Below are 13,285 nucleotides of genomic sequence, written 5' to 3'. Positions count from 1 at the left end.
GTTTGACAAGGACACACCTAAATCAACTGCTGCACAGGCTCATCCGCGAATCGTGCTTATATCATCAAAGATGATAAGGTCAGCCCCTTGAAACTTTAACGTCAAATATGTGTCTAGTTAGTTATACGTATCACGGACGAGAAACATACGGTTATTTTTTACTTCGTGGAACCGTTTAGGACCATTCTCGGCAATTCTTGACAGTATTTAACCGGACAAAGTTCCTTCGCAGGTGTGTAACCCGAAGTTACAATACCGTGGAAATGTTTTACAAGAAACATTCGCCGAGTCTCCGATGTTGATTTTCATAAAAATGTGCAGGTTTGTAAGAACCGTAAAAAATTTCTTTCGAAGGTATTTTTTCAACTCCAAATGGTAGATACGACCCACGTAATTTCGATCGCATCCTTCGTTATCCTTTTCGTTTTGATTCGACTCGAGATTGAAAAAGTGTGGCATTTTTCGGAACGAAAACGATAGCCACGGATCCTTGGAAAATTTCTAACTTTTTGTCATTCGGAAATAAAGAAAATTGGGAGTTGCGCAACAACGACCTCGAGACTCGTCGGTGCCTTAAATGGCCTCGAGAAATCTTCATTTCCCGAAGTATCTAAAGTTCATCGAGTGCTACGTCACTATCTACGCAACGAGATATAATCGTAGTCTCGTTGGTATCGTCGCGATAATTAATTAGCGGAAAGAAAAAGTCGAGAAAGAAAGAGACTCACGTGTTATTGGGGAGTGCGTGGAAACCGGTTGCTGGTCGGTCGAGCTTCGAACGAACCGAACGAGTCCGGTGACTTTCCGCTTAACTGAATTACATTGTTGCAGCGACCGGGCTTCAGCTGTTCATCGCGAAAGACGGGACAACGGCTCTGGGTAGCCACGAGGTGAAGAGCCAGATGCCCGCTGGTGTGTTCAAGCAGGTGGTGATGGAAGAGAATAATAGGTAACACGAAGCTATCGCGACGAGGAGGCAGTACGCAAGACAGGCCAGCGCCACGTTCTCGCTGGCCCTGGTGCCAGAGCTCGTCTACGAGGCTTGCGAGCCCCGATAGTTACGAGGACAACGATACGATATGCCGGACGAGGGAATCGTCGAGACGGAGAACACCGACGAAACGCGGCGCAAATGCAACCCCGACGCCCGTTGCCTGAACTAGCGTTTCGGTTGCGTCGCGCGGCACTCTCCTCGACGTTCGGTGCTTCACGGATTCCGAGACACGAAAAACCGATCGCCGATTCCTATTGCTTTCTTTTTCTTCTTTTTCTTCTTCTTCTTCTTCTTCTTCTTCTTCTTCTTCTTCTTCTTTTTTTTCGACGACAATTCTTTACCGTTCGAAAGATCGGAAACGATTCACCTTTGATCCGCCCGATAGATCGAACGATGCAAACGCTCGATTGCTCACGAATAAAGACGTTCGAACGCATCTTACTCCGTGACAAATGCGAATAACGTGTACAACGATTCCTCGTTTCGAGATAGAATTTTAACACAGAATTTTTATTGCGCGTGAATGAACATTTTTTGGAGAGGATTCGAATAAATTTCAATTAAAGATAATCCAAACGAGATCCGTTTAAACTTATTTTCATTGGAAAAAAAAACTCGCCAATTGGCGGATATTAGATACTCGTAAAGGTGTAAAGAAATACGCAAATAAAAATTGAATTCGCATTAGTTTCGACGTACCGATACGTTAGTCGTCGCTACTCGGTATTGTAACTCGTATAGTGTCTTTTTCGAGCGGCCCGTTCCGAAGAATTCTTTATCGAGCTCCGATCAAAGAAAACTGTCGGTTCCAATTTTCGATCTTAAAACGGGAAATTACTGTAATCGGTACCGAATCCTCGTGCGTGTACGGTAGAACCTCGATTATCGCACGAGATCCTGTCAATGAAAACGCAATTGGTAATAATCTTGTACAAAGGGGTTTCGTATCGGATCGATTACCTAGATAGTTGCAGGTATTTTCAGCCTCGTTTTATTGCAATTGCCGAGGTTCTACCGCACTTGTAAACGGTGCAACCCGTAAATATAAATTAGTTGGACGCGTGGTAAAAATGTTGCTCCGTTAAGTACACGGTGAAAACCGTGGAAACGCAATTCTTTGATAGTTTTAGGCAGTGTGTTGCGATAGAATCGAAATCAGGAATTTGTAGATAGAGAAATAAAGAATCGGAAAAATATCGAGAAACGTGTAGACGAAAATAAATAACGAGGAGCTCGTCTTCCCCGTCGTTGACCGGTCGTTGATCGTGTCTCGATTTACTCGCAAATATCGGAGAGCCGACTCTGTACAATTTCCCGAACGGACAGGTACGAATGAAACACCGAACGAACGCGAGAACCGAAACGTTTGCCAAGAAGAGAGGCGGTAGAACGCCTCTGAAAAACGCAACGAGCGCCGGGGTCGTGTTCGAACAAGAGGACTCAAAAGAGGCGCGTATTTTCTTCCGTGAAGTCGAGGCACAATGATTTACCCCAGGAGCGTGCTTCGAGCGAGACGAGACGTTAGTCGATAATGTTTTTAGAGAGTACTGTGTTCTGCTAAGCGCGCGTAGCTGTACAAATGGAGCGAAGCGAGAAAAGAAAAGTCACATTCGAGAAACCGTGTCGCGAGTACGGCGGTCCCGATGTCAAATTACGCTTCACGTCGTAAACGTTAACTAACATTGAAATAGCATGCGCGCACCGACGCTTCTTTTTCTGCCTGTGTTCACGGTTCCTTTGTCGTTCCGCGGAAAATGTGGACGTTAATTTTCGATGTCTCGACGAGCAGGTCCTCGAGGATGGACCGTGCGAGTCGAGCGTTACGTACAAAAACAAAGCGATTTGATTTCGTGTCGCGTTCGCTCTGTCGTTTAAGGTACAATTCAACGTGCAGGTTATCCCGCAAGAAACGGAACGCTGCTCGTTTTTGAACGAAGCTCATTTTTGTATCCTAACGTTATTTCGGAAGTTCAAGGGTCGATTCAACCTCGCGATCTATGCACGCCATTATCGATATTACACCGTAATGTTTATTTAACAAGGGACGACAGAAAAAAGTATACGTCACAGTGTGAACAAATACGAGTAACCTTGAAACGTTCGAAAAATGTTTCGTTGCGCTACAATTATCCATTCGGATGGTCGTTAAAAGCGAAGGAGATAACGAGGTGTCTTGTTTCTGCTGGGACACCCTGTATATACGTATACAGATGTATATTAACTACTTGGTTCTTCTCTTCGCTCGCGAACCACGGACTCGCGTCGATGTCTTCGATGTTTCGAAGGCGTATTTATTTTTATTCTCGGATTTACGCTCCCACTTTATAGTATTCCGTGTAATATATTCTGCGCGCGGGATCCCGGCTCCGTGTCCGGGCTCCATTCGTATTTTTTTAGATTTTACGCTGATATTTCGTTTACGATCGTTTTTAAGAGAAAGAGCGTCGCCCCGTGTCGAGGAGATGTCGAAATTGTTGCTATCGTACCTCCTCCCCGAGAGAAACTATGATTACAATTCGCTAGACACTCTGAATCGGTGGAACGAGATTCACCAACAGACAGTGCCACATTATTTAATCATCTCGAGGCTGGACGTTTTCCGTGATATTACTCTCTAATTATGACACACACACACATACACACACAAAATCTCTCTCTCTCTCTCTCTCTCTCTCTCTATCTATCTATCTCTCTATCTCTCTCCCTTTCTTTCTTTCTTTCTTTTTTCTCGCCCGGTACCTTCTCCACTCGTCACCCAGAGAAAAAGGGATAACAAACTCGCCTTTGATTTTTCGTTCCGATGCAATCGGTGACTGCATTAGCGATTCGTTGTACATATAGTCGTTAGTAATTGTTACGTAGGTAAATGGCTGGTGTTATTCACGTGTAGCGAGTAGAAGAAATATAGTGAACTCGTAAAGTAGCGAGGTCCGAAGAAGTATAATGCGCTCGCGCGTCGAGAATCGATAGTCCAGAGATTATTCTGCGCGTGTATAGTTTGGACAAAATTGACCGACCGTTTAAGACCACTTCTATGTTCGAAAGATGGAAGGTGCGCATTTAGAGAAACAAAAAGTAAGACGGTTCGAATCTATCAAATGAAAACGGCACGGAAAGTGTAAGGTCAATGTATAAGTTTCATTTTATGGACGGATAATATGTTTACCGAATCGGTAAACTTATGTAACAATTTTTATCGTTTAAAATTTATACTTTTGATCGCTCTTAGCATATTTAACTAGGAGATGTACGATCTGTGGGAAAATTAGATGCCGCTCTGCGATACGATTTAACGTTTCGTTGATAAATACAGGTACCTCGAAAAGCTGACGCGCATTGTTTAAAGTACGATATAACTGCAGTTTTGCAGCTTCGGCAAAACGAGCAAGATTTATTAAACGTTTCGTCCGTTATAAATTACGAGACTTTTACCATCGAAGATTCCTCGAAGTAAGAAATTTAAGTTTAAAGGTAGGATGTACGCATCTAAGAAAGAAAAGTAGGACGGACGACAGCGATGATAGAAGGAGAGAGATTGATCGATTCCCGTACCGTGGCCTTGAACGATCGTTCGATTCCGACTCGACTGTAGCGCGTACAGAGGACCCGGACCAAAGGACGCGAACCTTACTCGGAAAGACATTCGACGATTCCGCCGATATCGATACTACTTCGAACGATCGATCGAGCGTAGCTTCGAAGAGTTCAATGTATCTCTTCTACCCACAATACGTATTATTTCCTCCGATCGCTCTCGAGTCGTCTGTAACCGCCGCGCTAGCTAGCGTACCGAAAAGCGCCATCCGGAGTGTTTCGCGCCGCCGTCGAGCAAACAAGCGAAAGAAACAGCAAAGCGAGAAGACGGGGAACCGTTCTGTATATATACATAGGTGTGCCTGACACTTCGAAGGAAGCGACGAATGCTTCCATCGGCGCAAGGACCCCGCGCGAAACAGTGAAAGAAAGAAACAATTTCATGGAAACGAAAACGAAAAGAACGAGCGTCACTCTCTCCCTGAATCCTTGCGACGAACCCTCGATTCCACGTAGATCAACGAAACGAAGCAAAATGCAAAAAAAAAGCCAAAAAAGAAAAGTGTGAAGCTCTAGTAATCGTGTGCACAAAATTAACCGCTTTCGCTCCAAAAGAGTTTTATTTTCGGTCCTGCTCTGAAGCTTCCAGAGCGAGAACATCCTGGATTTCGGACGATTCGGTAATTCCCCGCATTCGAGTTTCGCTTCCGATCCTGTCGATCGTTGGATCCGTGGCGGTTCTAACGAAGAACAGTACGCGCAAAATTCATTTCTGAGTAATACCGATATCCCTGCAGTATGGCTGTTTACGATTTCTTATGGTTCGACCCCCTTCTAAAGGATTCGAGGCTCTCGCAATCAACAGTCAGTATTTTTTAGACGACGATCGTTTATTTTCGAGTACCAAACCTAGACTTTGCGAATGAAAAGAATTCGTCGATGACACGGATCGCTCGATCGATGGAGTAATTTGCTGGTCCGTACGAACGAAAGATCCTGTTCCAGTTGACCGTTTCTTTTCTCGGTACAGTATTAACGTGAACAGAGCAAGCGTTTTGGACGAAAACGCTTCTCCGGCATCGACGCAACTAACTTTTATGTAACCGGACGATTGTACGCAAAATCGCGTCACTGTGAATCTGTCCAAAGTACGAGATGACATTTTACGTTACAACGGGTACGATCCGATAGCCGGTGGTGACCGATTTTCAGAATATAATCGGAATACGAGATCCTCGAAGCTTTCGTTACTTTCCCGCAATCAGAATTATCGAGATTTTAAATCGTCACGAATCGTTTGTGTACTTTTAGAAAATATCTCTCACGTTCTCGCGTAACGTTAATTGCGAAGAAGTTTCGTTAGGTATGTCGGTGCTGGGGAAACGTAGCTGTCCGAGTCTCGTTGGATCGCGATCCAAGCCCGAGAGTCTCGAACTCCGTCAGATTTCTTCGTCATTGTCCTCCTTCTCCGCGTACCTTCTTTTTTCTATCGACTTTTTAAGTACGAGTACAGTATTTTTCTACGCCCTCTCCGACGATCCTTATCGATCACCATGTCGCGTTGCTCGCGATTCGCGCGCCGAAAGTTTGCCAAATTTCGAGAGGAGCACGGTGCCGGTGCCGCGATCCATCGAACGGCGCGCTCCAGTTATTCCTCCTCCTCCTCCTCCTCCTCCTCCTCCTCCTCCCCCCCCCCCCCCCTCTCCCGAAAGGGTTACGTAAACGCAATAAGAGTTTCATTTCATCCCTCTTTCGTTCGAAACGATTTACTCGTCTAACCGAATCTCGCTCGACGAGATGTTCCAATTATCCTTTCGTTTACCTCGAGTCCCAGTCGACGAGTGCAGGGGTCGGAGAACATCCACGCTTCGTTGATCAAGGTGTCTCGTTTAAGAACAGAGATAGGCAAAATTCTTATCTAGATAGAAAAAAGTATCGAGTAGCGAATAAAAGATTCGCAACAAAATTCGATGCGTTATTTGTTGGATAAAAATGACAATTGAAATTATATATATAAATATATATCACGTTGAACGAATAAAAGCTTATTCGAGTAACCGTCGATAGAATAAACGTTGCGAATAAATAATTGTACGGCGTTTAAATTCGTCGTGTATTATTCGAATAAAATTCTGCTGGTCTCTGTCCAGAGATCGTGCGAATTCGATGAAAGTCGATGGTCCACGTTCCCGCTTGCGAAACTTACAACCCGGAACAGGCTCGAAACACCACCGTAGCTCGCGCTGCTTCTAAAATGTGCCCCTCTTTTTCGAGGGAAACGAAGAACCTGTTCCGCGTCACCCGGCATTTCGAATGTCGGAACGTGGCTTCGGTTTTCCACAAAGGAGCGTGTTAAGTTTGTTCGTTGAACGCTCGTTGGAATGGATTTTGTAAACGTCCTCGCGCGGAGTAGTCGTCTTTGTGCCCCTCCATACGAGGTTTCAGTTAACGAAATCCCGAGCATTCAAGGTGACAGTCGTGACACGCGCGACACCGTGGATGATCGATGACCCGAAAAATTTAAGTCAAGCGCGAGAACTTCTCCTTTCTCAGGGTTTCCGTTCAAAATTCCACTATTTTAAGGACGAGTTCGTGACGCGTCCTTGACCCTCCACCTCCTCCTCCTACTCCTCCTACTCCTACTCCCGCTCCTACTTCCATTCCTCCTCCTTCTCCACCGATTCCCCTCGGAAGATATTAACGTTGTGATATTTTACAATATTGTAACGATTGCTCGTTATCGCGTCTGTGTATTACAAATTGTATTATAAACGATTCTCTTTGATTTTTCGAACTGGCTTCTAGAGCGCCGCCCGGGGTTGCGGCTCCCCAGCGGCCCGTGCAAGCTCCGTGTTCTGTCTTTTCTTTCCAATTTGTAATTGTTGACGTTTCGTCTGTTCCTTACTTTGTGAGATGGACGCGAAACTAACATGTGCTGATAATAACACTTTGAAAATCAGATTTTTGAGTATATTTTATTTCGATCACCTGTCTCGCGGTATCGACTCGAGCAGCAGAACTCTTCCTGGCTGGAAGAAGACAAGAAGAAGACGACAAACATTTGGCTCGAGAGCCTGTGGTAAACTTTCTGTAATCTTTCGTCTTTCGATGTCCATACATTTTTGAGTTTTCTTCAATGATTAATTGCGCAAAGTTGCGACGCGGAACGGACGATACGGTAACTATGTTTCTTAAACATATTTGAAATTGAAACGAACGAGATTTCTGATCGAATAGTACGAGAAAGCTGAGAATCTGCAGAGCAATCGCCGAAAGTTCACGAACCTCCTGTTCCACGGTTCGAGAAACGTTGTTGCTGTACACAAGATCTTTCTCGATCTTCTTCGATCGAATTACAAAATGTTTAATATTTTCAAAGGTAGGAGCAAACGAGTTTTAAAAATTTCCGTCTTCTCTGCCGTTGATAAACTACACAACGAGCGAGGCAATGAAATATCTATTCGCGTATGTATGGTCACAGCTGTAAATATTCAAAACCCGGAGAAACCAACGCCTAGCTGATCAACCGTCAACTTGGATCGTCCAACACGGGAGACGTTTACTTAATTGTACGCGGTCTGTTTCAATCTTCCAAAGATATTCCCGGCCCGAACGTAGATGAATACAAATACCGAGATTAAAAAGATTGGAAAAAACCGCGACGAGATTTTGCGTGTATTTTATTAAGCTATTTGACCAAAGGTAGATTTCTCGAGCACATCAAGGTCTTGAAAGGACGGATAACTATCAATTACACGCTTGTTAACCTTTAACTGTAAATTGCGTCAACTCCGGTCTCCATCGGATAAGGAATATCTAGGACGAGCAACGTCGAAGAGCACGTTACCAAATTTTTAGCTGGCGCTACTAGGAATATTTATTCACGCGAATGCTGCTCCCCGTCGAGGAAACAACGAAGATGAGATAATTATAGTTTTTTTTTCTACTTATTCGCTTCGTTAACAAGATACCCGTACTCTTTGACAGTGAATACGAGATGCGAATTAATTGTAAATGCAAATTCCAGGGATCATCGAGAAGCGCGGAAAGAAACGAAACTGTCTTCGTCGACATTGTCACGACCAATCGAATACTCGTAGCTGCAATTTCGAGTTACGCGAACAGGTTCCATAACCAACTCGGGACTGTCGTGTACGCAGAGTATCTCGAATTCGATTCATTGATAGATTTATCGGGAAAATATCGTCGATCGTCGAGAACCAGAGGAAGGGGAAACGACGTACTTTCTCTGGTCAAATCTACGACACTACGACTGGGAGTACCGGGAACATCCGTTCGTACGTACCGATTCCGATGAGTATTATAGTATGCCAGCGCTTTCACGATGTAATTCGCTTCTATTACGTCCGAACGAAAAGTAAAGAACCGGTAAAACGTAACCATCGAACGTAATAGAATCCAGCGTTGCAAAGCGAAACAATTTACGAGCACGTCCGCGAAAGGCTCTTCCCTTTGTTGATCTAGCGCTATCACGATCGTGATTCGCACACCCGCGTAATCAAAGTCATATCGCCTTTACGATACATCGAAGGTACGGAATATACCGACTCCGACCGATTCGAATCAAATTCCATCGAATCGAATCTACGAAATCTTAAATGAAAAATCGATCGAATTCTACCGAATCGTTCGATCGAAATATAATTTTATCGATTGGAACGAAACTCCGATCGCTTGTATTTCCAAAAATTTTTATCGATTCACCAGCGACAACATTGATCGATTCGAGTTTCGAAAGCAAATTAATATCGTTTGACACGTAGTTCCTCGCTCGAGTCTCGAGCTGCCTTATATTATCATAATACGCGACTTATTAACATCTAACTATAAATCCCGTTGACCTCTGGTTTCGACGACTATTCTTAGATTTCTAGAAATATTTACATCGAGTTCGGCGATAAAGCAATTCTAATGCGAGTTTTACGAGCAAACGAGCGTTTAAACCGCATTTGGTTTCGCAATTGGTGCTTTCGATTATCGTTGTTTTAATTTCAATTACAATTGCGGTTATTCAAATTTATCGCGGTATGAAAATCTAAGTAGTTTATCCTACGTTGAATGTTTCGTACGGTTGGTACCGTGGGAGGACAGACACGCGACCTGCATAGATTTTATATATATATATATATATATATATATATATGTACGAGCTTACTCTGCATTCTCGATCAACGATTAGGATCCGTAAACCTAAGCCCATACTCGCCGAAACGTTAACACGAAACATCCGATAAACTGCGAAGCGTTCGTCCCGCAAACTGATTAATCGTTTGTCATTAGTTTCGGTGGCTCGAGCGAAATCACGTTGAAACGACAGGATTAGATCCTCGCGAACGTTCAGTTTCGACGACGATATTCGCGATTACTCGAACCGGTTAGTACATTTCATTGACAAAACATCGGACGTATTTAGGAAAAACACCATGTTCTTCTCGATTCGGACTGTCGACTCGATAATTAATTCGATGACGCGCGAAAATGGGGATCACCGTCCTTGATCTTCGAAGGATCTTCTACCCGATACTTCTGACGTTCGTAACACGGATTGCTTATTCATTAGACGGCGAAAATTTACTACCGTGTTGAGCAAAACGATTAGATAGAAATTGGCGATTCAGTTGAAACTGAAATTGAAACGACCGAAAGGTATAAGACCAACTCGGCGTAAAAGAACGATTAAAGTAGAGATTTATGCGGTGGCATGAAAATCAAGGAGATGGAGAGACAAACTGCCAAAGTAAATTAGCTTTTTCTAGCTGGAATTCCAAAATTTTGAAAAGCTGTAATTAACCAGTACCGTCGTTTTTCTGTTTACGGTCTTCGAATTTTATGTTCGTTCGTCTTTTGTCGTTGGCAAACATTTTTAACGACGATCAAAAATTCCCTCGGTTCGTTTTTTCGGCGAAAATTCCTCTTTACAGATTCGAAATTGTTCGCTCGACTCGCCCGAAACGACGCAATCGGAATTGAAAAACATTCATTTTAGACAATTTATCGCCCATTTTTCTCAAAACGAGGAACGTAAAAAGCGAGGATCGTGACTAACGTGCGTCAGGGTGTGTCGGGATGTTTAACGTTTAACGTTAATTCGGCCAACCTCGAAACGTAAAATTCCATTCTTGTCCCAGAGTGCAGTAACGTTGAATCGAATAAAAATTATATTCAGCAAAAAGGAAAATGTTGAGCCACTGCCGCGCACTCTAGTCGGATTACTCGAGTGCGCTGCGCGAACTTGAACCATCGAACGTTACCGATCGCGGTAGAAAGTTTTTCCAAACGATTGAATTTCTTTCGTCCACGGTTAAGTACCGTACATCAATCTGGACCCCGACAGTGGAAAGCGAATAAAAAAATGAAAAAGAGAAAACCTCTTGCATAACGGAGAAACGCGGGGTACGGGGTGTGTCGAAAAATGAACGGTTTACGCGATGCGTTGCGCGTGTATTACGGGGTAAGTACGTCGCTTACGTCGCTATTTCGGAACACCGTTTATCAAACGTCGATGCAAGACGGTAACTACGTACAAAAACGAACCACTTGCGAAATTTTAGTACCATGAGATAAGGAAACAACCGGAGCGAAGAAAACGACGACGTCGTTCGTTTCGTAGTCGAACAACGAGTCCGAAAATCAAAACTTTCCAACGGCATTGTTGCGTTTCGAATGTATCGTACGAGATTCGGAATTTTGTTAAATTTTCGTTAAAGTGCAGAAGTCGCGGCACTTCATTTTTTCGATTCGTCGATACGCGATTTTTTCGAACCGAAGACACGTTTAACGCTTCGCGTATGAATTTCTTTTACCTTTTTTTCCGATAACTTTGATATTTTTTAATTTACCTTCGACCGGTTAATTCTGACTCGTAAAACGATCCTTTCGTAGACATTGAAAAACTGCAAAAGTCTGCCGTCCCCTCGTTAAATTCCTTAAAAAAATGAAAAAAAATGATAAAATTGAAAATTGAAAATTGTAACGCTCACCTATATCGTTACGCGTGTTGTAATTGTTTCGAAACAGTGACTTAGCGAAGAGTCGATATCACCGTGGCCGTTGAGCGACGATTTTCTATTACGAATACGACCGCCGAGGCTACTATTTCCACCTTTTCTTTTCGAAGACAGCTTTTCCGTCGCACCGATATCCGTCCGGATACCTCGTTTACTCGCGCAAGGTTCGGCGCCTACGCAACTCGATCCATAGAAAATTTGCGCGAATCGTTGCAATCTACTTAGATAGATACAGTTCCGTGGAAGGAAGCTGCAGAATCGGTGGAGCATATCGACGATCCACTACGGCGGGCGTTTTATTAACGATCGGCCGCGAATCTGACTCGCGTCGCGTGTCCCTAGAAAAAGTAGACCGTAGAAAGTTTACGCGTAGATATACGCGTTACACGCGCGTTTGCACGAAACGCGATCATTATTCGCGAACCAGGGACCTGTTTTTTCGACCGCCCGTTAATTTTCTTCTTGCCAAACGAGAATTCCGAGGAAAGTGGGAAACGATCGTGCGCGCGCAACCAGATTCCACCTCGGCCGTGTTCTTTGCGTATTTTACGCGAACCACGCGATTTTCGGGTCACCGCCAACGACCTTGAGGACGTTCAAACAACGTGTTCTATCTTTTTTTTCCCGTACACGAACGCGGTACGTAACACCGCAACAATTCGTCGATAAAAGCAAAAACACGCACGCTCGTCGAACAGGAAAAGAAATGGAGACGTCAGCGAAGAAAATCAATGGAGAAAAAACTGTTCCACGATACGATGGTTATTGTTTCGCGTTCGGTTGGAAAAAAGATTTGCACGATAAAATTGCGATACATTCCTTTACGTTTCCGTTTACACGCTACACGATACGATTACGTTAGCTTTTTTTTTCAGCGGAAATATACCGATCGCGCAGTTACGTTGTCACACATACCTACACGATCTAGAAAAAAAGATGTTATTAACGGGCGAACAAAAAACCACGTCATTGGTTAATTTAAATTTTCCTAACATCTTGAATGCATTACCGTTCTCAAAGTAGACGATTCCTTTCCTCTTTTTTCGGTGCGTTGCGCGAGCGGCGGGTGAGACTTTCGAGGTTTTCGAATAAACTCGAAGAGATGCTGAAATTCGTTCCATTAGCGGCTCGCGTCGAAAACAACCGCGGACAAATAATGAAGTTTTGCGTTTATTATGCATCGTGCTGTTACACGAAAACGAACAAATCGGCTGGAATGCTGCTCTCTCTCTCTCTCTCTCTCTCTCTCTCTCTCTCTCTCCCTGCCGCGACAACCGATTATTTTCGCCAGTTTCCTCGAAATTAGAAAACGCGTAACACCGCGGCACGATTTACGTTCATTTACCGTGCACTGTCATTATCGTTATACCTCTTGCACGCAAGACGACAAAAAGAAATTCGCGCATCGTGTCTCGACACTTTTGAATATTTCATGCAAACAAGTATCAAACCGATCATTAGACGACGCGTTATCGATTTAAGTGAACGAAGCGGTCGGTAGGTTTCTTAGCTGTGGTAATTAGTCAGCGGTGTTTCGTTTTCCTTTTCCGCAGGAATCGATGAGAAAAATTGCGCAACTGAAAGGGAAATACTTTTTCGTATATCTTTTTTGTTCTCGAAGGCTCGGTACGTGGCTCGCAATTAAGAACCTAACTTTTTCTCCGAATTCCCCGAAACTTTCGATCAACCGAGTACAATACTTGGAAAATTGACAACACTTGCAACGCGT

At 43.8% G+C, this 13,285-nt stretch overlaps 1 protein-coding gene across 3 annotated transcripts in view; it reads left to right on the top strand.

The window, feature by feature from the left end:
- Positions 1 to 7,489, top strand: part of LOC143154875 (uncharacterized) — a 56,134-nt gene extending 48,645 nt beyond the window's left edge. For all 3 annotated transcript variants that reach the window (XM_076326898.1, XM_076326897.1, XM_076326899.1), the window contains one exon: positions 832 to 7,489. In XM_076326898.1, coding sequence (XP_076183013.1) covers positions 832 to 953 — 122 coding nt within the window. In that variant the 3' untranslated portion in view covers positions 954 to 7,489. The remainder of the gene's footprint in view (positions 1 to 831) is intronic.
- Positions 7,490 to 13,285: the final 5,796 nt, after the last annotated feature.

Source organism: Ptiloglossa arizonensis, chromosome 2 (assembly GCF_051014685.1).
Source record: "Ptiloglossa arizonensis isolate GNS036 chromosome 2, iyPtiAriz1_principal, whole genome shotgun sequence".
Classification (NCBI taxonomy): domain Eukaryota; kingdom Metazoa; phylum Arthropoda; class Insecta; order Hymenoptera; family Colletidae; genus Ptiloglossa; species Ptiloglossa arizonensis.
This window is presented reverse-complemented; position numbering and strand designations above follow the sequence as displayed.